Source organism: Aethalodelphis obliquidens, unplaced genomic scaffold (genome assembly GCF_003676395.1).
Source record: "Aethalodelphis obliquidens isolate GAN/ISIS:26980383/991018 unplaced genomic scaffold, ASM367639v1 scaffold1, whole genome shotgun sequence".
NCBI classification, from domain to species: domain Eukaryota; kingdom Metazoa; phylum Chordata; class Mammalia; order Artiodactyla; family Delphinidae; genus Aethalodelphis; species Aethalodelphis obliquidens.
The window spans coordinates 83,220,594-83,245,543 of record NW_020837945.1 but is presented as its reverse complement, the minus strand read 5'-3'; the positions used below and the strand labels follow the sequence as shown (position 1 = coordinate 83,245,543).

Below are 24,950 nucleotides of genomic sequence, written 5' to 3'. Positions count from 1 at the left end.
GAGAGAGGCCACAACAGTGAGAGGCCCGCGTACCAAAAAAAAAAAAATATATATATATATATATATACATATATATATATGTTTTAATGTCCAGACCAGCAAGAAATTCCTTTATATAGTAAAAACAGCAACAAAAATACTGTTTTAGGAAAACATTTTATTTGATATAAAGCATGTGAATCAGTTAAAATGTATTAATCATATTTTGTATTGATGATAAACATCTGATTTATCAAAAATGGGATTAAAAACTCATTACATAAAACCCTAAATACTTAATGATGCAAATCAATGCATATTTTATTTCTCAGTTCTCATCCCAGGAATTGGAATTTGTGAAACACACTGAGTTCCTTTAAGTTTTAGAATATATCATGCAGTAATATATGAAGTTATATTTATTAAGAAATCTTTACTAATCTGCCGGTAAAGGTGGCAAATCACGCTTATCAGGTTGTATTGTAACAGTCTGAGGAAATCCAAGGAAAAGATCATACATATAGCTCCTCTTCAAATTTCTTTCTCATCTTATACATCTGTAGTATCTTCTGTTAATAGTAAATGAACTTTGTTTTCTGAAATTTATGAGGCTTCACATCATGGAAATAGCCTCTGACAATTATTTTCTGTCTAGTCCATGCCACTCTGACAGTATTGCATAACTGGCTGTGGTGGTATATCTGACCAGTTAGTTTTTCACAGCTTGTGAATTGCACCATTACTACATACCTTTCCCAAGAGCATACTTTCCCATACTTTATTAACTACTGGGTTATGATTTTTAAATAGTATTTTAAAAGAGATCCTTGCTTGTGTGCTTCTGGTGTTGAAAACTCCTGAGAAATAATTTGTTAATGATCAACCACATCTCTGTGTTTTTATAGCAAGTAATGTATATAAGTTTATTATTACACTTATTAATTTACATGTATGTCTCCCTTAGTAGATTTAGAACTTCTCGATGTTTGGGACCTTTTCTTAATTCTTTCTCTCCCTGTGATCTATCTAGCACAGTGTCCAGCATGTAGTAAATGTCATTTCTTGTTGAGTGAATTATTGAATTCATGATGTGAGCTATTCCATTTGTAGGTGGCTGTGTTTGTTTGGAAGTTTTTAATTATATTGAGCAGAGACCTAACTTCCTTTAACTTCTAAACAGTACACTTTCCGTCCGTTAGTTTTGTAACACCACACAGAATCAGTGTAGTCCCTTTTCCATGTAGCTGTTCAAATATTTTGAAAGCAACTGGTAGGTCTCTTCTATTCTCCTCCAAGCCAAATATCCACATTTCAGTTGTCATTCGTGTGACTTTGTTTTTTGTTCCTCTGCCATCCAGGTTATATTCTCTGACACACTCTGGTTTGTCTGTATTCTTTTTATTTTGGCGGTACGCGGGCCTCTCACTGCTGTGGCCTCTCCCGTTGCGGAGCACAGCCTCCGGACGCGCAGGCTCAGCGGCCATAGCTCACGGGCCCAGCCGCTCCGCGGCATGTGGGATCCTCCCGGACCGGGGCACGAACCCGTGTCCCCTGCATCAGCAGGCGGACTCTCAACCACTGCGCCACCAGGGAAGCCCTGTCTGTATTCTTAAAATATTCTTCTTAGAGCTGAACTTTAAATTTCAGGTAGGACAGAACATTAGCATGTGTCGTAGATTTAATTGTAAATCTGTGTTCTTTACAAGGCTTTTAAGGTGGTTCTTGTGTCAGGTATCTAAAGGAACGTGATGAGTAGGCGAGATCTTTTCAGCTGCCTTGAAACTTGGGGATAATCTTTATCTCTGGACCAAAGCACATGTATTTTCATCGTGCACTCTGAATCTGCTCGTCAGAGCACATTACCTGATGAAGAGCATAAGTAGATTCTGTTCCTGTAGACCATCTGTTTTCCATTTGGTTCAGTTATTCCTTAGCCAACTTCTTAAAAGCTGTGACTGTAAACTTTGCTTTTAGGCACAAGATAGTCACTAAGTGTATGCCAGGCTCAGGACTTGATACAGGGTTAGCAGAGATGAAGAACACTTGGTTACTGTGTCAGTAGAATATTCCTGCCCTTGGTGCATGAGAGACTAGAGTGTGCTCAGCCCCCAAGGGAATGTCCTAGTGAGCCTCTTCAAAACATTTGTATCATTAAAAAAAATAAGCATGGGCCCTGGAGTTTAAATCTCAGATCCACTACTTATTTGCTGCATGACCTTGGGCTAGTTATTTAGCCTCACTGTGTCTCAGAGGGGATATCTCATATTGTGATTTAAAAATTAGATAAGTTAATAGATATAAAGGGCTTAGAACAGTGGTAGGATCATAGTAAACAATATAAGTGTTTGCTTCTGCGGCTGTTATAAGGAACAGAATGTGTTTACCCTGAAAAGAAGAGAACTTAGTGGAATGTTTTAGTTTTTTGAAGGTCATGTGGAGGAGGAATTTGTGATTGTAGAAGGCATACTAGAAGTAACATGCAGGAGGAAGATGAAATATTTTTATAACAGAACTCTTTAGAAATGTGATACAGAGTGTTACTAAAGTAATGAATTCTGGGTCACTAGAAGTGATCCTAAAAGACTGGTTGCCCATTTGAATTATTTGGGCGAGGAATTGTGCTTCATTCTGTATTTTTAGGACATTTTAAAGCCTAGTTTTTTAAAGCCTAGTATTCTGTGGGTTGTCTTCTTGGTTATTGATACATTTCACCCTCTATGAGGAATCTAGAAATATAGAAGTCTATTTAGGGGAAGCAGTCCCCTTTTTGTGTGAAATACATATGTCTTTTGAAGTATAACATTTCTGTAGCTGTCTTATCTGTTGGTAGGTCTTGGATTTCTTTTTTGTTTCCAAAAATACGGTTAGGGAGGAATTTCCTGTTAAAAAGCATTGTTCCTTTTTCCTGATTTGTCTGTCTTCTGTCTTCCCTGGCAGCAGTCCTTCCTGTCCATTCACTAGAGTTTAGCCTATGTACACAAACTGAGGAGCACAGCTGATTTACTATATCCTTTGTAAGAGAAATTCAGCATACAAACCATGAGATTGACGAATATTGCAAAGTGAATTTGGGCCTTCCACTTAGCTTTACTGGAATTTAAATGACTAAACTTGTCATCAATAGAATTTCCCTTAATTATTCTTCTTAAGTCCACCATGTCTGTAGGCCCCACTGTATCTCTGGCTTTGGATTCCTTTTCAAGCTGCTGTCTCAAGTCAGCATTCTCATTTGACCCCAAGCCTGTCTTTATTGCTGTCTGAACCTATGCTGACATCATGGCTACTTCTCTTACTAACTCAGCTGGTTCCTTCCATCCAGGGCACTGTGTTTCTTTGCTTTCTTTTCTCTAGTTTATAATACAGCTGTTGCTTCCTCTACTTTCCAGGCTTCTGTCACACTCAGGGATTTTTCCTGCTTTGGGCTCTCCTGGTAGCCTCTGGTTTTGTGCCTGATGATTCATATCTGTTCCTAGACTCCTCTCAGGTTGTGTTCTTGGACTCTGCCCTTACTGAATTCATGTCCCTCCTTAGTTTTCCAAAAGCACATCCCACTGAAAGTTCCTTTCTCCCTGCAATCTTGGCATTCTCTCTCATTATAGGAATTCCAAGCCATTGATTCATAATGAACACTTTAATTTTAAAGCATTCTCTCTTTCCTCCATTAACTTAAACCATATTATTCTTGAGTACATGAAGGTCTCAATTAAATTTTTAAACTTTTTATTCTGGAAAATTCCAGACATATATTGGGTTGGCTAAAAAGGTCCTTTGGTTTTTAAGTAAAAATAAAAGACACATTTTTCATTTTCACCAAGAACATTATTGAAAAGTGGATTCACCGTTTTGTTCCACTACCTTCTGCCAGTTTTCAGGCAACTTCATAATTCCATCTTTCCAAAACTTTTTATGTTTTTGAGCAAAGAACTGTTCTAGGTGCCTTTTACAGTCTTACAGGGAATTGAAATTTTTTCCATTTAAGAGAATTCTGTAAAGACTGAAGTAAATGGAAATCCAAAGGTGCAATGTCTCGTGAATACAGCAGATGAATCAGAACTTCCCAGGCAAGCTGTAACAGTTTTTGCCTGGTCATCAAAGAAACATGCGGTCCTGTGGTATCCTGATGGAAGAAGGTTATGCATTTTCTTTTGACTAATTCCGGACGCTTTTGGTCGAGTGCTGCTTTCAGTTGGTCTAATTGTGAGCAGTACTTGTTGGAAATAATCGTTTTGTTTTCCAGAAGGTGCTCATAATAGAGGACTCCCTTCTAGTCCAGCCATGTGCACAACATCACCTTCTTTGGATGAAGACCGACCTTTGGTGTGGTTGGTGGTGGTTCATTTTACTTGCCCCACAGGCAAAGCTTCCATTCCACATTACTGTACAGTATCCACTTTTCATCGCCCGTCACAATTTGTTTTAAAAACAGACTGTTTTCATTATGTTTCAGTAGAGAATCGCATGGGGAAATATATGGTCAAGAGGTTTTTTTGCTTATGTGGAACCCAAACATCAAAGCGATTAACATAACCTAGCTGGTGCAAATGATTTTCAATGCTTGATTTGGATATTTTGAGTATGTTGGCGGTCTCCCACGTGGTATAACATTGGTTGTTCTCAATTAATGTCTCGATTTGATTCCTGTCAACTTCAACTGGTCTACGCAACCGTGGAGCATCGTCCAGCGAGAAATCTCCAGCGTAAAACTTTTGCAAACCACTTTTGACACATTTTGATCAGTCATAGCACCTTCTCCATACACTGCAGAAATCTTTTTTTGCATTTCAGTTGCATTTTTATCTTTCTTGAAATAGTAAAGCATAATATGCTAAAAATGTTGCTTTTTTCTTCCATCTTCAATATTAAAATGGCTACACAAAAATTCACCCATTTTGATAAGTTCTTTTTTAAACGCACGCTGATATGACAGCTGTCATCATACAGTCTAACAAAATTGTTTCAAATGAAGTTAAAGACAACTAAGTGCTACTAGGAGCCATCTTACTGAAAAAAATGAACGTACCTTTTGGCCCACCCAGTACAAAGTAGAGTATATTGAATCCTCACGTACCCAACACCAATTATCAACAGCATGCCAGTCTTTTTCTCATCAATCTTCCTTTTTATTCTCTTCACAAATTACATTTTGACTGCTGAAAATTCTCTAGTCCAGTTAGCATTCACACACATTCCTCTCTATTCACTAAAATTATATAAAGTCATATATAATTTAAGTCTTCTTAGTAGATAGTTTCAAATAAATTGTCACTTTCAGATTGGGCATTCATGATTTATTTTGTTTTTGCCAGAGTGGAGGAATAAATGATTGTCTTGGGGTAGGGAACATACCTCCCAGCCTATGTCTTATCAAGTAGCAATCAAGGATTCTGGCTTTAATACTGCGACATCCGTCAAATCACCTTAGTTCCCTGTCTGGGAAAATAATGACATTGGATTGTATGGTATAAGTGTCTTAGCTCTAAGTATTCAGTAGTTGAAAGCTTAATGTAGGTTTGAGTTGAATTTTTTATGATTTAGCATTTTAGCAAAATTCAGCGTATTGATTTAGCATCAAGTGAGGAAATCTAAATAATTATTAGAAACATGTGAAGTTCTAACTTAGCCATTATGGGAAAACTATTCTTTCTAGAATGAGAGAGTGAACATGGACTAATACATTAATATCTGCTTTTCCCTAGAGAGCCTCCTTTTCACTTGACCAGAAGAGGCTGGGGTGAGTTTCCTGTCAGAGTTCAAGTACACTTTAAGGACAGCCAGAACAAGCGGATAGATATCATACATAATCTGAAGGTATTGTAACAAAACATTGCTCCCCAGAAATGAAGTATCTTTTTTTTGTGTGGTACACGGGCCTCTCACCGTTGTGGCCTCCCGTTGCGGAGCACAGGCTCCGGACACACAGGTTCAGCAGCCATGGCTCACGGGCCCAGCCGCTCCGCGGCACGTGGGATTCCTGGACCAGGGCACGAACCCGTGTCCCCTGCATCGGCAGGTGGACTCTCAACCACTGTGCCACCAGGGAAGCCCTGAAGTATCTTTGTTCACCTCCACTTAAAGTGGTGGGTTAGCCCTCTGAGAGAAGTGGCCACGGATAGTGGGAGCAGGATGAATCTTTTTGAGTGTGTTTTGCTTACTGCTACAACACTTGCCTTCTGAAGGTTGGGGAAGGGGTCACTTTACAGCAGAATGTATATTCTTTAAAAAGATGAACTGGTCAGATAATCAGAAGACTTGAATCTCTGATCAGAGCTCACTTGTACTGTGCTACCTGGGGCTAACAAGTAAATGAAATCTTTTTCTTTTTAATCTGTATTTTACTCTTTACACTTTAATTTTCTGTAAAAAGAGGCACAAATAATAAGCCTTGTCTATTTATCTTTTAAGGATAAAGATAGAAGTGAACATATTTTAGGAAATATTAAGTACTGTAGAAGGTTGTAATACTTTTGAAATCCTTAACTGATATATCCACATGGTTTATTATGTAACCATTAAAAATTTTATTTTAAAAAGTGTTTTTTATACATGGGAAAAACTACCATTTTAGTAAATGAAAAGCATAGAGTATAAAACTATGTATATAGTATGAGGTCAACCAAGATTTTAAATAGGTGGGAAAAACACAAAAGAAATACCCTAAAAAGTTGGAGTAATTGAAGTAATGACATTGTGGGAGGTTTCTCCTGCCCCTTTTTTCTGTGTGTGCATGTGTGTGTTTTTCTTTTCCAGTTTTATATAATAAACATTTAACTTTCATAGTTGGAAGACAGACCATTTTTTTAAAGTGCCCCACATCCCTCTCTGTTGTAACCTCATGTACATTTTCTCTCCATAAAATATAATCCTAATATTGAACTTCTCCCCAAATGCCCTTACTTTGTGATTTACCACATTATTCTCATTAATTGCCCCCAAGTGAATCTGAGTACATTTTCATAATTCCTGTTTTGTTCCCTTTGTTCCACAAATGTACCCGTTTCAACCTTAAGGCCGCCTGAGATTTGTCCTCCATTGTTGGTAAACAGCACTACTTAACTTCATGTTTAAGTTATTTTCTAGAGATTACTGTAAAACAAGATTGCCTTATAACCTCAGAGAAGAACTGAAACCAAATAAAGAACATATAGCCACTTGGTTCGGAGGGGCAGGATATGTTCCCACTTACTTAGAGGAAGGTCTGAAATAGTTTTGCTTTCCTCTTAACTTATTTTAAGCACTGTACATACCATCTTATATTGCACTGGGCCCAACCCTAATCCCTAAAATAAAGGGAATTGTTTACATAGTTTTTATACATATTTTATTGTCCTTAGAGTTCCTGGTGAATGATTGAGACAGTTTTTAAAGTATTTCTTACCAGATTTTCCTTAATTTTACTATATATTACATGTTGATTGGCCTTGAGAACTTAAGCACCTCTGTTGTGACCACTGATCTTTATTTATTCTGGAGTATCATTTTTCCTGCAATTTCTTTGGTAACTCTCAGAACCATCTTTGATTTTTCCCTCTGTGTTCTAAACATTTGTTCACTTGCAGACCATTAATTTTTCTTTTAGACTACCCTTCGCCCTTTCCACTCTTACTAGGCTATTCTTATACTCTGTCTCCTGATTAGCTTCTTTAATGCCAATCTGTCTTTTTTCCCTCAGTCCATTCTGTACACCGCCATCAGATTAGTCTTCCTAAAACAGGAGAACCATTATGTTGTTCCTCTCTGACAAGCTTTGATTGAATTCCTGTTATTCAGGTTCAGACTCCCCTGCCTGCTATTCCAGGCTCTTCACATTTTGACTTGACATACTTTGCCCTAAATTATCTCACACTAATCCCCTGCATGAACTTCCTACTCCCGCCAGGTCAGTCTGTTCATGTCCCAGAAATGCCTTAGGCCAGCTCTTAAGTCTTTTATGCTCTTCCCTCCTCGAATGCCTGTGTGTATTCTTTCCATTCTTCACGTTCCTATGTAGCTTTTCCTGGCTATTAAAGTCCATAGCAATCCCTCTGTATTCTGAAATTCTGTAGTACATAACAATCTATATTTGATACTGTAATAATTACATTATATACTAAATACTCTAAGTGTTAAGAGTTCAATAAAATTTAAAGTTTCTGGGATGAAATTCACATATCTGCATCCCTGACAGGTAGTCATCTAACCTCTCCTCAACCATCACTGGAGCACAGTAATTCCCAAAACAATCCATTTATACATTTAGTAAATAAACTTTTAGAAGCTTCTTTCATAAATTTACCTAAAACTGTTACCCGTTTCTCCCCCGCCCCACCTTCTAACCTTGATCTCATTTATCCTAGTTTGATTTCTGGAATAGTACAGAACAGGACTTTGTTTTCTTTTGTAAGAACTCTAAAAATGTTTAATGATAACGTTTGTGTCTCTCCTTAAATCATTTCTTCCTCAGCCAAAACCTGTTCTTGTAACGTTTCTTGTATGCTGTGCTTTCTTTCCAGTTTCTCTTGTCATTTTGATAATAGTTCTGTTTTATCAGTGTCTCTCTCAAAATGTGGTCCCAAGAATAAAACATCGGCCAGTGCAGATTACAGAGACTATTATATCTGTGCTCTGGAGAATATGCAGAATGGATGTAGCCTTAAAATTGCTCGTATCTTTTTAACAGTCAACCTGTTGGCGAAGGTTTAAAACTCCAGATGTGTTCCATGGTGCTACTATAAATCTACCCTCTATTGCCTTTTCTATTATGAACACTAGGTCTCATGACTGAGTTGTCTTCTCTGTGTTCCCTGCTAAGGAACTCAGCCAGACTGAAATCTACTTCTTGCAAGCCTTTAGAATTTTCTATTTACTAACCTATCCCTGGCTTCATTTTTTCCCCCATCTCTCCTTTCCTTTTCTTTCCTTTCTACCCAACTTAACCATTTTTACCTATTGATCTTCCTGTATAAGATTTATATGGTAAGCTGCCACAAATCCTTTTTTTAAATTTTAATTTTAAATATAAATTAAAGTATAAGAATAAGAACCTAACCTCTTTGTATGTAATTGTAAACTTTTTTATTTATATTTTTGACATTCCCTCAATTTATACTCCTTTCTCTCCTCTAAAATAAATCATCCATGAAGTTAATATACTGGTAGTTATTAGTATTGCCTATATTGCCTAAATTTTCATTCATTTTTTGCACAAGTGCTTAGTAAATATACCCTAAGTATATAATTGTGTCATCACACTGCATGTATATTTTTATAGCCTGTTTTTATAATAACTACCTATATGTCTGAGGTTGTTTTTATTTATTTTACTCAGTTTTTCTCTCAGAAAATTGAGGGTTTTTATTGACATGATGAATTTATATGTTATGAAAAAGTAGAGCCTATGATATGAAGACTTGCAGTGAAAGGGGTTTTAGATAAGACTGTATCCTAAGCTTTATAAGTAAGCATAGTGAAACTTAATACTCTTCTGTCTTTCAATAGCTGGACAGAACTTATACTGGCTTGCAGACTCTTGGAGCAGAGACGGTAGGTTATTTTCCTACAGTATTATTTGGAAACAAGTAGAATGAAAATTGATCTTCATTTTTAATTAGGAAAAAAAATGAACGCTTAATTTTATAAAAAGTTTCTCTCCCCCCTTATTTACTTATTTATTTTTAAATTGTGATAAAATACACATAAAATTTACCATTTTAATCATTTTAAAGTGTTAGGTGGTATTAAATATATTCACATTTTCACGCAGCTGTCACTACCATTCATCTCCAGAGAACTCTTCATCTTGGAAAACTGAAACTACCCATTTATAATAACTCACCCTCTTCCCGCAACCCCTAAACCACTCTTCTATTTTCTGTCTCTATGAATTTGACTACTCTAGGTAACACATAAGTGGAATCATACAGTATTCTTTTTTTTGTGTGACTGCCATATTTCACTTAGCATAATGTTCTCAAGATTCATCCATGTTATAGCATGAATAAAAATTTCCTTCCTTTTTAAAGGCTGAGTAACATTCTGTTGTATGTATACATCACATTTTGTTCAACCACTTGTCTGTCAATGAGCACTTGCGTTGCTTCCATCTTTTGGCTATTGTGAATAATGCTGCTAAGAATGTGGGTCTCTCTGTTCGTGTCCCTGTGTTCAGTACTTTTGGGTGTATACCCAGAAGTGGAATTGCTGGATCATACAGTAATTCTATTTTTAATTTTTTGAGAAACCACCACACTGTTTACCATAGCAGCTGCATCATTTTACATTCCCACCAACAGTGTGTAAGGGTTTCGATTTCTCCACATCTTTGCCAGTGCTTGTTGTTTTCTGTTTTTTTGATACTATCCAGGGAGTGTGAGGTGGTATTTCTTTGTGGTTTTGGTATGCATTTCTGTAATAATTATTGATGTTGAGCATTTTTTCATGTGTTTATCAGCCATTTATATATCTTTTTTGGAGAAATGTGAATTCAAATCCTTTGTCCATTTTTGAATTGGGTTGTTTGTTTTTTTGTAGCTGATTTTTAGGAGGTGTCTCTATATTCTTGAGATAATCTCTTATCAGATATATGATTTGCAGATATTTTCTCCCATTCTGTGGGTTGCCTTTTCACTCTATTATCGTGTCCTTTGATGCACAGAAGTTTTAAATGTTGATGTAGTCTAATTTATCTGTTTTTTCTTCTATCTGTACGTTTTGCATCATATCCAAGAAATCATTTCCAAATTCAGTGTTATGACACTTTGCCCCTATATTTTCTTCTAAGTTTTATTGTTTTAGGTGTTATGTTTAGGTCTTTGATCCATTTTGAGTTAATTTTTGTATATGGTGTAAAGTAAACTTCCACTTTCATTCTAATGCATGTGGATCTCCAGTTTTCCCAGCACTATTTGTTGAAAAGATTGTCCTTTTCCCAATCAGTGGTCTTGGCACCCTTGTCAAAAATAATTTGACCATGTATGTGAGAGTGTATTCTATTCTGATGGTCTATTTGTCTGTCTTTATGCTAGTACCACACTGTTTTGATTACTATAGTTTTGTAATAATAAATTTTGAAATCAGGAAGTATTAGACCTTCAACTTTGTTTTCCCACCCCATCCTCCCCCTCCTTTTTTGGTATTCATGATATATCAGCAGTAGCCATTATGATTAGAATTAGCTAAGTTAAACCTTACTCTCTTCAGGGAAATGTGCTGTGTTATGCCAGGAGTTATTTATTGAGCACATACTATATGCTAAGCACTGGTTCAGGTACTGAGGATACAAAAATGAACAAATGAGAGTAGCTACTACTCTCAAGGAGTTTTATTCTTGGTTGTATTGAGAGTAGGGAGAAGGTATATGGTAAATATAAAAGCAAATAAGATAATTTCACTTACAAATAAGTGCTATAAAGAAGAGAGTAGCCGGAGGACAAGTTGGGTGCTTTAGCTAGGTTGGTTAGGTAAGGTTCTCTCTGAGAAGGTGACATTTGATTGAGACCTAATGGTGAGAAAGAGGCAGTCATGCTGAGATTGGGGGAAAGAGTGTTCTAAGGTGCAGAAACACTAAATGGAAGTTCCCCAATTTTATGATTGGTTTCATTGAGTGATCTATTAAGCCAGATTAGATTACATTCTGGGATAAATCCTTTAGTTATTGAGATTGAAATTGCCTTTGAAGTATGAATAGAAATTATTGGCAACGTCTGTTAGAGCACCATGTTTTGAGACAGGTTTGGGGCTTTCTGTGACATTGATGATGGATTCATGAGCCCAGTTGTTGCCTGATCGTGTAGGTAGTGGATGTTGAGCTCCATCGGCATTCTCTTGGAGAAGACACCGTTTATCCTCAGTCCTCCGAGTCAGACATCTCAGATGCCCCACCATCCTTGCCTTTGACCATTCCAGCCCCTGTGAAAGCGTCCTCACCAGTAAAGCAGTCACATGAGCCAGTACCTGATACCTCTGTGGAGAAAGGTAGTATATATTTTTCCTTGTATGGAAATGCATTTTTACCTTGTATAGAGCAGTCATTATGGCGTGTTCCTTTCCATCACTTGATGTTGAACTGCTGTTTTCAGTGCCTTATGAGTGTATGGAAAATAAATTTTGCATAAGTAGGCATGCTGCTCTTCTACACAGACCTATTATGAAAATAGCCAAGCCCTTACTCTTCTCAGAAAAAAATTTTAATGCAGTTTTATCGACATTTTATAGAACACAAAACTCACTGAAAAGCATTACATTTTTATTCTTTGATGAATATAATGGTTTCCTCTAATATGTTACAGGAAGACTTTCTTGTTTGGTCCATAATTGTGTGAACAAGAAGTTCAAATATTAGTATCTAATCTTATTTAAAATACAATATAAGACTTATCATCAACAAATGTATTTTGACTATGGCATCTTTTTATTTAGTAAATATATAAGTATATAGTTAAGTATTTAAGTGTTCACTTATATAACATATACAAGTACGATATAAAATTGATTCTAAATGGTGTTAGTATGATCTGTAAGTCTACGTTTAATGTGATGTTAATATTTTAGTTCTTTTATAAAAATCTCAACTTTATTTCTCTTAAGTTTCAGTTGCATCCTTTTTATGGGCATTTAATAAAACAGGACATCATTAGATTAAGCTAATGCTTTCTTTTGAGTTTTTCTTCTCTAAACAGTTTATCAATTCATATATAAAGAATGGGAGAACATAATGAACTTATAAATTTTATTATATAGTGTTAGCTAATATGTTTTCTAATTTTTTGAAAGAAGCATTTTAATGAAACATGATTCTAGGCATGATATTTACATTTCACCAGAAAATACATAAAGCAGTGTTAAATACCAGTCAACTGTATTTATTTTACTACTGGTAAATGGCTTAAATGGTTCTTGAAATGGTGAGGGATTTCAAAGTGGTTGATGACTTATTTGCGTGTTTCATTTCAAGAAGGATTCCCAGCCAACACTGAAGCTGAGAGACACACTACATTTTATTCTTTGCCATCTTCATTGGAACGAACACCCACCAAAATGACAACATCCCAGAAAGTCACCTTTTGTTCTCATGGCAATTCAGCTTTTCAGCCAATAGCATCAAGTTGCAAAATTGTGCCACAAAGTCAGGTTCCTAATCCGGAGTCACCTGGAAAATCCTTCCAGCCTATCACCATGAGCTGCAAGATTGTCTCAGGTATACGTGGTATATATGAATTTGGTGTGTGTAAAAATTGTTAGAATGATAAAGTACTATGGCTTTTTTTTTTCTTTTTTTTTTTTAGTTTTTTTTTGTTAGCTTTTCTAAGCAGGGTTTTTGTTTAGTTAACAAGCAAGCTCATCACTGTTGATTAGCAAAGCAAAAGTGTCACAAAACAAAAACAAAAGTCATTCATATGGAAACAATTTTTGAATGAGGAAAGAAATAAAATTCAAAGCACCCAAATTTTCATCTAGAATCAGCACAGGTAAATTGTTTGCTAGGATGTATGGAGGAAACTAAGGTAGGAATTAAGTGTGGGAATTATATATGGAAACCAGAGTGACTAGTAATAGAAAAAAATTAGATGCCTTTTGGTTTGTAGTTAAGCTTCAAGGGTTGGTTTGGGATTGAGATATCTTTTATACTCTATAACCACACTAGAAATTTACTCATTCCTGTGATAGGTTGTTCATTTTCACTGAGGTTGAGTTGTCCATTGCCGCACAACAGTTTATGTTAGGTAAACTTCTAGTAGAAATATGCTTTATAGTTTTGACTGTGCCACCTCAGAAAAGACATGAAAGTGAGTCAATAGAAATACGTAGGCAGTGGGAGACTTCTATGTAATTCTTAAATGAAGGGGGTGGGGGGAGTGTTCAGTGCTAAAAATAGCTAAGCAGAAATATGATCCAAGTCCTTGAAATTGATAAAAGGTAAAGAATGTATAATTTTACCCACCAGTTAGAAGCGTTTTGGAGCTTGCTGCTTCAGAGGTGGAATAGGCTGAACATATAAATTGTTTTGAAGTTTAGAGAAATTCATGGATAACAGATTTGATCAATAACTGTTGAGGATGTTTAATGATGTATCTGTCGGTAACTTCTGAGAGCTATGGGAACACGAATCTCTGGCTTGTGGCTGTGATATGGTATTGAGAGAGACTTTTGTTTTGGTGGATGAATTTCATATTTTCCTATTGGAAATTCATTGCAAATCAAGACTTGGTTCCTAAGTCTAGCTGTTCACTTGCCTCCCTAACTTCAGTTTCTTCAAGTATAACCAGTATTATAACAACCTGCCCAAGTTGTTACCTGGGGATGCAGCAGTTCCACACTTGTGTAAAAGCACTGTGTTTTGAACTTTAATATGCCTGCTGGAGTCTCTTGTTAAAATACTTATTTTTATTTTATGTTATTTTATGTTTAAATGTTTATTGATATATTTGGTAGATCTGGGGTAGGACCTCAGTATCTGTTTCTAACAGGCTGACTGCTGCTGCTGCTACATGGATAAGGATGTAGAGAGTAAAATGCACTAACCCCTGGCCTCAGCTGCTGCGGCTGCTCTCAGTACCTGAAACTTACAGTCCCATTCTCTTTTCCCAACTTGTCGCCTTTGTACTGGTGGCCCTGCCCCTCTTCCGTTTTCTTTAGCGTCCTCTTAGATGGGCTGAATATATCTATTTTGTTTAGTTTATTTTGTTTCTCTTTTTATTAATAAAGGTTCCCCTATATCAACCCCAAGTCCATCGCCATTGCCTCGAACCCCAACTTCCACTCCAGTCCATGTGAAGCAAGGCACTGCCAGTTCTGTTATTAATAATCCTTATGTTATCGTGGACAAGCCAGGGCAGGTTATTGGAGCCACCACTCCTACTGCAGGTGTGTGTTTGAATGGAACAATATTCATGCAATCCCCAAGATTTGATCTTTTTTAGAGGTGGAATCCTAATGTGACTTAGTAGCCATATAATAGGAGAATGAAATCTTCAACCATGAACAAGAGGAGGGAATACATAAGAGTGTATATATATATATTTATATATATATATTCTTTTTTGTTTTCCAGTGCTATTTGAGGGAAGATTTACTTCTTGTAAAAGTTATATTTTTAGGAATTTACTTAAGTTTTATTTTTTAATTTCTTAAGATTCATAGTGAACCATAATTAATTTTCTAAAAAAGGAAAAAAAAAGAGTGGATTTTATTCTCATTTAGAAGACATTCTTTTTAGGCAATGTGTGATTAACTTCTCAAAATTAAGCTTTAGAGCAAGAATAGCTTTGTGAGCCATACATATTTTTCCCCAGTGAAATAAAAAAGTGATCTTTACTTTTCAGTGAATAAGATAAAACTTGCATGTGGGAGGGAAGCTGAACCCTGTAGTTATTTAAAACAAAAAACAACTCTAATAGGAAGCATAAGAAGTCTTTGGATTCCCCGTGTTTATCATCATAACCTCATATAAATACAGAGAGCTTTTCAGGTTTCTTTGAGGTACTTTCACTAACATTTTATTTATTCCCTTCAATTAAACTGTTTAAACACGTGCACCTCTGTGTAAACTTTCCTGTAGCTTTCACTTCTAATAGAAATATCGAAAAGAGAAATAAGAGAAATAGCTATAAAATAATGAGACTGATTTTTTTCTAACATGTTTGATTTTAACACAGATTAATGTGTGTTGGGCCTTTCCAACTATTTTTTTAGAAAGTTATGTTCTTTAACAATGATTATAATTGTGGGACTCCTTTAAAAAATGCTACTTTCAGAGATTCCCTTTTGAGTACACCTAAGGATGCCAAGTAGGTGTCTTTTGAGGATGTTTAATTTTAGGAATCAGCCAAAGTCTCTGCAGGCAAGTTTGGTAAATGGAGGAGGTGGCCAAGTACCATTTTTAGTCTTGACTTACTGTTGACTGTAGATAATGTGACTTATTTTGATCAGACCCTAAAGCCAGTTGTACTGATGGAGTATAAAGTGTTTAATGTCAGCATTTTGGAGTAGGTATAACCTTCTAGTGAAACTACTTTGAAGGAACTAGCATTCAGTTGAATGCATACATTTTGGCACATTGTGAAATAGCCAACACCATTATGTTACAGTATCTCTTTCTATATGAGTGCAGAATATATAATGTCTACTTACTTTACTTATTCTTCTACACTTCCTTACTAGCTTCTTGTCCCTTTTTAGGTTGATGAAGCGGTCAGCTTCACAGGATGAATCCTTAAGTGTTTTTTTCTATAATAGTATCATGGTTGTGAGTTTTCAGCCCTTCAAAATGAACAATACATAGTGGGGAGAAGACGAGGGTGGTGGAAAATGGCTTTAAAATTCCATTTTATAAATTTTACTTTGTTTATACTTTATTTTTAAATCTACCTTGCTTATCAGGAAGTCCTACCAGCAAGCTCTCTACTGCCTCTCAGGCCTCCCAAGGAACAGGTTCCCCGATTCCTAAAATTCATGGAAGTAGTTTTGTAACATCTGCTGTCAAGGTAACATTCTTATTGCACTTTGCTAGTTTCTAAACGTGGTACACTGAAGTTGAGCCAGAATTTGCAAGTGATAATGCAGATTTCATAAAGTAGAATCTTCAAGCTAAGAAGTATCATAAAGATCAAGTTCTTCAGACTCCCCTACCTTACCTATGATTTTTTTTTGACAGCTTTGTTATACATTTTTCTTTACAAAGTAATAATTCGTATCTTTCCACAGTGTATTTTCCCCTTCCCCCCCCTTCTTCAGGATAAGAAGTCCTTTGAAATTTAGAATTCCAAATATGATCTGACTTGTTCAGATCATAGTGCTAGATATCTGCTCACTGTTCCGCAGAGACAGTCACTGCTGTTGACTTAGTTATTCAGCTTATTTGTTATTGTCGTGGCTACCTTAAGGCTAGAGCCTCTGAGGTATAAACTCCTGTTTGAGAATTCCTGAGAATTCAAAGATCATCTCTTACATGACTGGTGCTAACACAGCATTTCTTATATCTAGGCACTTAATTGTGATGATATTGAATAGTTTCCTGATCCAAGGCGAGGTTTTTCTCTAATGCAGTGTAATCTGTGAGCACTGTGTTCTATGAATGCCTGAATTGTAAGAATTCCTTGAAGGTCTTAATTTTCTACCAGTGCATTTTTGCATGTTTGTTGATGATATTTTCATTACATAGTTAAACAGTGTTCTTAACTTTGTTTCTTGCCCCCAACATTTATTTATGGAAAATTGTCTCTGAGACTTGCCTTTTGTATTTGAGAATTAGAGATAAATGACAGTAATTTTGAATTTTGACCTTTGCTGTCTTTGTATTTGCTAATTGTTCAAGTTCTTTTTGTTGTATTGTTTTTAAAATTTTTAGTGAAAAATTTCCCCCTGCGTCCTGGGTATTTAGTCCAGAGTAACAGATCAAGTTGCAAGTACTGTTACAATGGTGTGGTATACTGAAACACTGTCACTGCCTGTTACATTCATTTGTTTATTTAGTGCGTAGACCTTAGGGATAGAAAAGAAATAGAATACAGTACCTATCCTTTAGTAGCATCTGGCAGGGGACTGGACATGAAACCAATGAGTCAGCCAAATGTTACAGGTGGTATGATAGGAGTCTTTCCAGTTTACAGTGGGCACAGATGAGTAGGTTCTTGCCAATTTATAGCCTTACTTTGAATTGTCTTTTCAAGCAATATTAAAATGCAGGTGTAGGGACTCAGAAGCCCCCAAAGAGTTTTGGGCTTTTTGTTTGTTTTTGTTGCTAGGGAATGTCACAGGTTTGTATTAAATATGTGACTAGAGTGAAATCACTCACTTTATCCTAATTGTACAATACGTATTTTTACAAACACAGCAGGAGGATTCTTTGTTTGCATCTATGCCACCTCTTTGCCCAATTGGGAGTCACCCTAAGGTTCAAAGCCCCAAACCTATAACTGGAGGACTTGGAGCTTTCACAAAAGTAAGTATTCATGAGAGGATTATCCCACAAGTGGATAAGCTCTTGTTACAGAATCTTTTTGTGGCATGTTGGAGTTGATTGATGCTACTACCCCACATCATGGAACTTTTTAGTATGTCTCATCTCTAAGACTGGATCCTACTTCTGAGACATGCTTCCATTTATTTAGTGGTGTTCACAGGGCAGCCCTTGGAGTCTAGCAAGATGGGAACTTCTTGGTGCTGTTTTGCCACCAATGTCTAAAATAAATGACGAGGTTGGTTTGCAGATACACTGGATCTAGTCCACATCCTACTTTTGGTCCCTTTAATAGCTATTATGGGCTATACTTAAGCAGTATTTTTACCCTTCTAGTGGAGTCATTGTTTACATACAGGGCTTCATTAATTCCTGCATACAGAATAAATTCAAATATTAGTAGCATTTTTCATGGGCTGTTTATTCATTGTCATTATCATGTTTGTTGCAAGGTAATCATCAAACAGGAACCTGGAGAAGCCTCTCATGTACCAACAACAGGAGCTGCCAGCCAGTCACCACTCCCTCAGTATGTGACTGTGAAAGGGGGTCACATGATAGCTGTGTCCCCTCAAAAACAAGTCCTAACTGCTGGAGAAGGGACTGCCCAGTCACCAAAGATTCAGCCCTCTAAGGTTTGTGTTGGGTAAGGATGGGGAAGTCAACATGTCAGTGAACGTTGTTTGCCTAAGTAATGGACAAGTGCTGAAAAGGGTGATGGTGTTGATGGTCCCGGGAGAACCTGTGGATGAAAGCCCTGTAGGAAAAGCAGATAAGTTGGTGTTAAACCCACCTGTTCTTTTCATAGTATTAACAAGAGCAGGGACATGGTTTATAGAGGGCCCAGGGACAGTTCAAGAGGTGAAGAGATGCCGTGTTATCTCTCCGACAGTGAAGATGATTGACGTCATGGACACACTTGATTCAAGTCTAACTGACAGGATCGAGGTCCACTGTTTTACCTGTTTATTTCTGATAGGAGACTGCTATAGTTTGCATCTCTGATGTCTTGACTGTGTGATCTGTTAAATAATTCTTGGCTCTTTAGAGAGTTTATTTTCTTTATAATTTGGAGGTTTGGGGAATTTACATATTGGGAGAACTCTGAAACAGAGATACATGTTTCCCTGCATCCGTTGTACTTAGGAGTGCCAAAGTATATCATGCTCTTATTTGCATATTATCTGTAAACCTGAGACAACCTTGCAAGGTGGATATGTTCACTGCTATTTTACAAATGAGGAAATTGTGGCTCTGAGAGGTTAAGCAACATCCTTGAGAGCATACAGCTAATAAGTGACAGAGAATTTGAACCCAGGTCTGGTTGACTCCAAAATTCCCCATTCCAGAACTGTTAAAATTTGTGAGCCATTGTGTGTAACCTAAGCATGCTTTTAGAACATCCAGAGTTAAATAATCTTACTTTTAGGGCAGATATATCCTAAAGCTATTAAGAGTACTATGTGAAACGCTTGCTTTTCAACTTTAAAATAGGTTTTAGATATTTTGGTTAGTCTAGGTGGCTGCATATAGATTGAGTTAAAAATTCATAGTCTTATAGGTGGTTCTAAAATCTGTAAGAGTTCATTAACCACTTTCCCAAACTTTTCTGCTCATAAGACTCAACTGATGATTAAAAATATCAGAACTTCTTGGTGACCCCAGGAATGTGGATTTTTAACAAACTCTCCTACTGACTCATATGATTAGGTAAATTTAGGAACCATGGAATTACAGCATCAAATTTGACTTTGGGGGGGCTTCCCTGGTGGCGCAGATGGTTGAGAGTCCGCCTGCTGATGCAGGGGACACGGGTTCGTGCCCCGGTCCAGGAAGATCCCACATGCCGTGGAGCGGCTGGGCCCGTGAGCCATGGCCGCTGAGCCTGCGCGTCCGGAGCCTGTGCTCCGCAACGGGAGAGGCCACAACAGTGAGAGGCCCGTGTACTGCAAAAAAAAAAAAATTTGACTTTGGGGATTCCATAGCCAGAATCACTAAAACAGGCAACCCCCAACTACTTCCTGATGCTCCCTCTGTTGTTTTGGCTTCAGGGATAAGCATTTTGTTCAAGTCCTTTCGGGAATCGGTTATTGTCATCTAGTCTTCGTACTCAGACACATCCTGTATGTTGTTTAAAATCTATTTTGCTTCACCTAGAAATACATGGTATTACTGATTTAGGCTTTTGAATCATGATAGCATTGCTATTTATGCTCAGAAGCTCTGAAAAGTTTCTGCTTTTTGCCACTTCTGCATTTTGCAAATCTGCTCACCCAGTAATACTGAACAACTGTATTGGCTTTCTTGTCACATTCCCACCTACCTAATGGCAAGGTAGGACCAAGAGAAAATGGCTGGGTTTGTGCTAGAATGCCTTAAGTGTAAAGGTACCTGATAAGAAAAGCCACAGAAGAGTGTGAAAAAACTACGGAGAAGCAGAACATGAAACAAGACATCTATCCCAGAAATTTAGTACATGCTTTAGACTTGAGATAAAGAGCTGTCTGCAAGTACAGGGTGTCCCTGGTTATTGCTGAGGTGTAGTCAGAGAAAGTATGCCAGAAAACAGGAGGAAAACAGGAGGGTGAACAGAATGGTACTGTTTCACTTTCCACACAACTTTGGCACAATAGAAATACAGTTTATCATTTTCATAAAAGTAGAAAGCGGTGCTGCTTTTGACATGAAAAGAGACAGTTGAGGAATTGGTGGTTCATATGGGAAGGAAGCAGTGTGGTGTAGTTAAAAGAGCATGAGCTTGTTACACATCTCAGATCTCAGCCACTCATTACTTGTGTGAGCTGGGCAAATTTATCTCTCTCAGCCTTGTTTTTTCATCTAGTAAAAGGAAATAATACCCTTTGCCTTTCAGTGCTGTAGGAGAATTAGAGATCATTGTATATAGAGGACCTAGCACAGAGCAGGTGCTAAATAAGTGATAGCAGCTAAAGTTATGTGAGGATGAGTCCTATGTATATATGTGTGAGTACCATGTAATAGTTACTGTCATTGAGAACTAAATCGTAAGTGGCTGTATTTTTCAGCATCCAGGGAAAAATCACATATAGAGAATCCTCACCTTCAGGTTGCTAAAGTAGATTCTGACTTGCAAAGGTCTGTACAGGGCACAGGGAGGGCAGGAATAGAAACACCAAATCAAAGCATGAATCAAAATTAAGTATTTAAAACTGTACAGAACAAAGGTGAAACTAAGGAAATTCGGAGAGCAGTGCTGTGGGAGGGGAAGAGGAAATCAGTTGGTAGGTGATTTCAGGTTCTAGGCCAAATGTTGTATTAAAAAAAAAAAAACTAATTTGGAGTTACAGTGTCCTACTCAAGAGACTTGCTTGTGGTGTCATAGACAGCTGTGCATAGGGTTTTCCTCAGTAGAATGCCAGACTTCCTCATTCTCCTCAGTGTTTTGGAATAAAGGGGGGGTTGTTTATCTTGTGAGCAGTTTGCTCTTGGTGGACAAGCTCTGCTAGTAAAAACTGCCCTCCTGTGGCCAGCATGGTTATGTTTTATTTGGCTCTCGGAGGGATTAGGTGTGTCATATTCTGGACATTTTGAAGCAGTTGAGTGTGAGGATAGAGGTTGGCACAAGGAGGGAAAAGCAAGTCAGATGCATGGGATTGGAGGAAAGAAATTAAAATAGGTACATGTATGTATTATTTTCCTTTTTTTAAATTGAAGTATAGTTTGTATATAATATTATATGTTACCAGTGTACTGTATAGTGATTCACAATTTTTAAAGGTTAAATTCCATTTCTACTTATAAAATATTGACTGTATTCCCTGTGTTGTACAGTATACCCTTGTAGCTTATTTTATACCTAATAGTTTGTACCTCTTAATCCCCTACCCCTATATTGCACCTCCTCCCTTTTCTGTTCCCCACTGGTAACCACTAGTTTGTTCTCTATATCTGTGAGTCTGCTTCTTTTCTGTTATATTCACTAGTTTGTTGTATTTTTTTTAGATTCCACATATAAGTGATATCACATGTATATATTATTTTCCTTTAAGATCTTTGCTTTCTTTGTTAATTTAGGAACATGAAAATAGATTATGTGTAATTTAGCTTATACAAGGGATTATTAAGTGTGATATATTTAGGAAATGTAAAGACAGACGTCTTAGAAAAAAGTTCAACTACTATAACAAATTCCCAAACCAGGAGCTTAAATGAGTTTACTTCTCTCACACATGAAAGTCTGGTAAGCGGCCCTGCTGTGTTGGATCCACAATCATCAAGAATCTAGACTCCATCTCATTGCTCTGTCATTTTCAAAATTTGGTTTTCAGCTTGTGGGCTATGATAGCCACTTCCTCTCATGCCACCGTGTTCACATTTCTGGCCAGCAGGAAAAGGGAAGGGAAGAGGGTTTGGGGAGAGCGAACCAAAAATTTGCACTCATCACTTCTGTTCACGTCCCTTTAGCCAGAAATGAGATGTCAGACCTAGGTGTGAAGGAGTTGGGAAATATAGTAGGTATTCTGTGTGGCCATGTCCCTAGCTGAAAATCGGGGGTTCTGTTACTATGAGAGAGAAGCAAAGAATACATATTGGGGTTCAGCTGGCAGTTTCTGCCATACCTTAAAAATAATTTTCTGGATTAAGAAGCTTTTTTTTTTTATCAATGCAGAGAAAAGTTCTTGATTAGTAAGAAGAGTTTGTATATCTCCACATCTCTAGGGGGAATGAGTGTGCCCAGCTCTGTAGCTACAGTAACACTCCATGTTGCCTATATAATGAGGCTCATACAGTCAGAATGAAGAGATTTGGATAATCATCAGGGATTGTTTTAACCAAGCCAGGATAGCTGGGAGTTTTCTCTTCTCCATTCTAGATGAACTTATTTCTCCCCCCAACCCATTGGTTCTTTGATTTTTTTTTTTTTTTTTTTTTTTTTTTTTTGCGGTACGCGGGCCTCTCACTGCCATGGCCTCTCCCATTGCGGAGCACAGGCTCCGGACGCGCAGGCTCAGCAGCCACGGCTCATGGGCCCAGCCGCTCCGTGGCATGTGGGATCCTCCCAGACCGGGGCACGAACCCGCGTCCCCTGCATCGGCAGGCGGACTCCCAACCACTGCGCCACCAGGGAAGCCCTCTTTGATTGTTTTGTTTCTTCCTTTCTTTCCCTCCTTCCTTAAACGTACATAAAAGTGCAGAGGCTATTTTAATGAATCCTACATGTCCATTATTCCATTTCAGCAGTTACCAGCATTTTGCTGATCTTCTCCTCCTAGAATATTAAAGCAGATACGAGCTGTTATCTGTATATTTTGATTTCTGTTTGATTAACTGAACCTTAAGATCAAGGTCCTCTGCCCTGGCCAAATGCTGAAGATAGTGACAGGTGTTTATCCTTTGGCTTTCTGTCCTGAGTCTCTACGTAGTCTCATAGATCACCAGTCTTCAGTTCATAGTAACAAGTGTTGTGCTGGCTGCAGCTGTCGTTTACTGTGTACATCATGCTGGCTAGGCACTTTATAAACTTATTTTCATTTATGCCTCATGATCTTATGAGGTATTTTATAGATGAGATATCTAAAGCTAAAACTCAAAGAGGTTAAATAACTGTGCAGCTACTAACTGATGGAACAAAACTGAGAAAGCAGGTCTGACTGCTTATAAAAACCTATACTCCTTCCTCTGTGATACACTGGTTTATAACAATTGATTAGGGGACCATTTTCTTTACATCAGCCATATTGTCCGAGCACATGACAAGTGTATTTTACTATATTCACATTCTTTGAAAAGGAACCATGTATGATTTAGTGATTATTTAACTTAAAAATCCCATTCATCAGTTGTTATATGGTTTGACATTTTGTTCTACCTTAGGTAATGCTATTATTTTTTAATTTGGGAAGATTCTAAAATTTCAGTAAATACAGAGAATAATATAATCAATATCCACATATCCTCCACTGTGAATTAACATGTTCATATTTAATTCAACATTTTTTTCTCCAAATAAAATATGACTGATAAAGTTGCAGTCCACTTCGTTCTTCCCCAAAACAACAGTCATGAATTTGGATGTGTAGCTTGACAGTCCATACTTTTTATTACATACATAATAGCCGTAAGTAACATGTAGTGTTGTGAATTTTGAAGATTTACATAAAAGATATTTATACTCATATTTTTCTGCAACTCCCCTTTCACTCAATATTTGTACTTGCAAAGTCTGTTGATGTTGATATATATATAGTTCCAGTTCATTCATTGTAACTAACGAATGCTATTCCGTCAGTCTGTCTTATACCACATTTTATCCATTCCTCTATCTGTAGACATGAAGCATATTTCATTTTGTAGACATTAAGATTACTTACAATTTTTTGTAATTACAAATAATGCTACCTTGGACTTTCTGTGTATGTTCCCTTGAGCACATGTCTAAGATTTCTCTGGGATATATCCCTACCAGTAGAGGGTGAATTTTCAATTTTAGTAGATATCCTAGTACTTCTCTGGAGTGGCTGTACAAATTTACCTTTCTACCAGCAGTGAACAAAAGTTCCTGTTTCCCCATATCCTCTAGCCAATTCTTGGTATTATCAGGCTTTAAAATTTTCCCCTCCAATCTGATGGTTGAAAAGTACTTTCTTCTTTATCTTTTTTGCCTTTAGAAGACAGATCTTTTCCATTCTTAAAAAAGAATGTAAAAGTCTTTTTATCTAGTTTCTGGTGAGAAGTTCTTTTTATGAAATAAAGAATTAGGGAGTGTGAAACACTGCCCCAATTTTCCATTAATTAAGTTGTTTCTTCTAATTGAACATTGTACTATTGACCTTGTTTTAAAAGAGCTCTGAAGTATTCTTTTACTTGAAAAAATTTACGGTATTTTTAGAACTAGGTACTTCTAACTTTCATTCTTTGGGTGCTGGGATTTTTTTTTTTAATTGAATTAAATGTTTTTCTAGCTTATACTTTTTCTTTTTTAATGAAATGTCTACCTTTAAGAAAAGGAAAGATTAGAAAGTATAGAAAAAAATAACTTTTTTTTTTTTTTTTTGGGGTA

The 24,950-nt window shown here is 36.9% G+C and overlaps 1 protein-coding gene across 8 annotated transcripts in view; it reads left to right on the top strand.

The window, feature by feature from the left end:
- YEATS2 (YEATS domain containing 2) overlaps positions 1–24,950 on the top strand; it is a 111,682-nt gene that overhangs the window by 55,114 nt on the left and 31,618 nt on the right. For 6 of the 8 annotated variants that reach the window (XM_027110620.1, XM_027110589.1, XM_027110570.1 and 3 more), the window contains 8 exons: positions 5,676–5,787; positions 9,454–9,498; positions 11,748–11,928; positions 12,908–13,150; positions 14,659–14,817; positions 16,333–16,436; positions 17,786–17,893; positions 18,364–18,546. In XM_027110620.1, the coding sequence (XP_026966421.1) occupies positions 5,676–5,787; positions 9,454–9,498; positions 11,748–11,928; positions 12,908–13,150; positions 14,659–14,817; positions 16,333–16,436; positions 17,786–17,893; positions 18,364–18,546 (1,135 nt within the window). The remainder of the gene's footprint in view (positions 1–5,675; positions 5,788–9,453; positions 9,499–11,747; positions 11,929–12,907; positions 13,151–14,658; positions 14,818–16,332; positions 16,437–17,785; positions 17,894–18,363; positions 18,547–24,950) is intronic. The other 2 variants (XM_027110580.1, XM_027110598.1) reach the window with 2 other exon arrangements.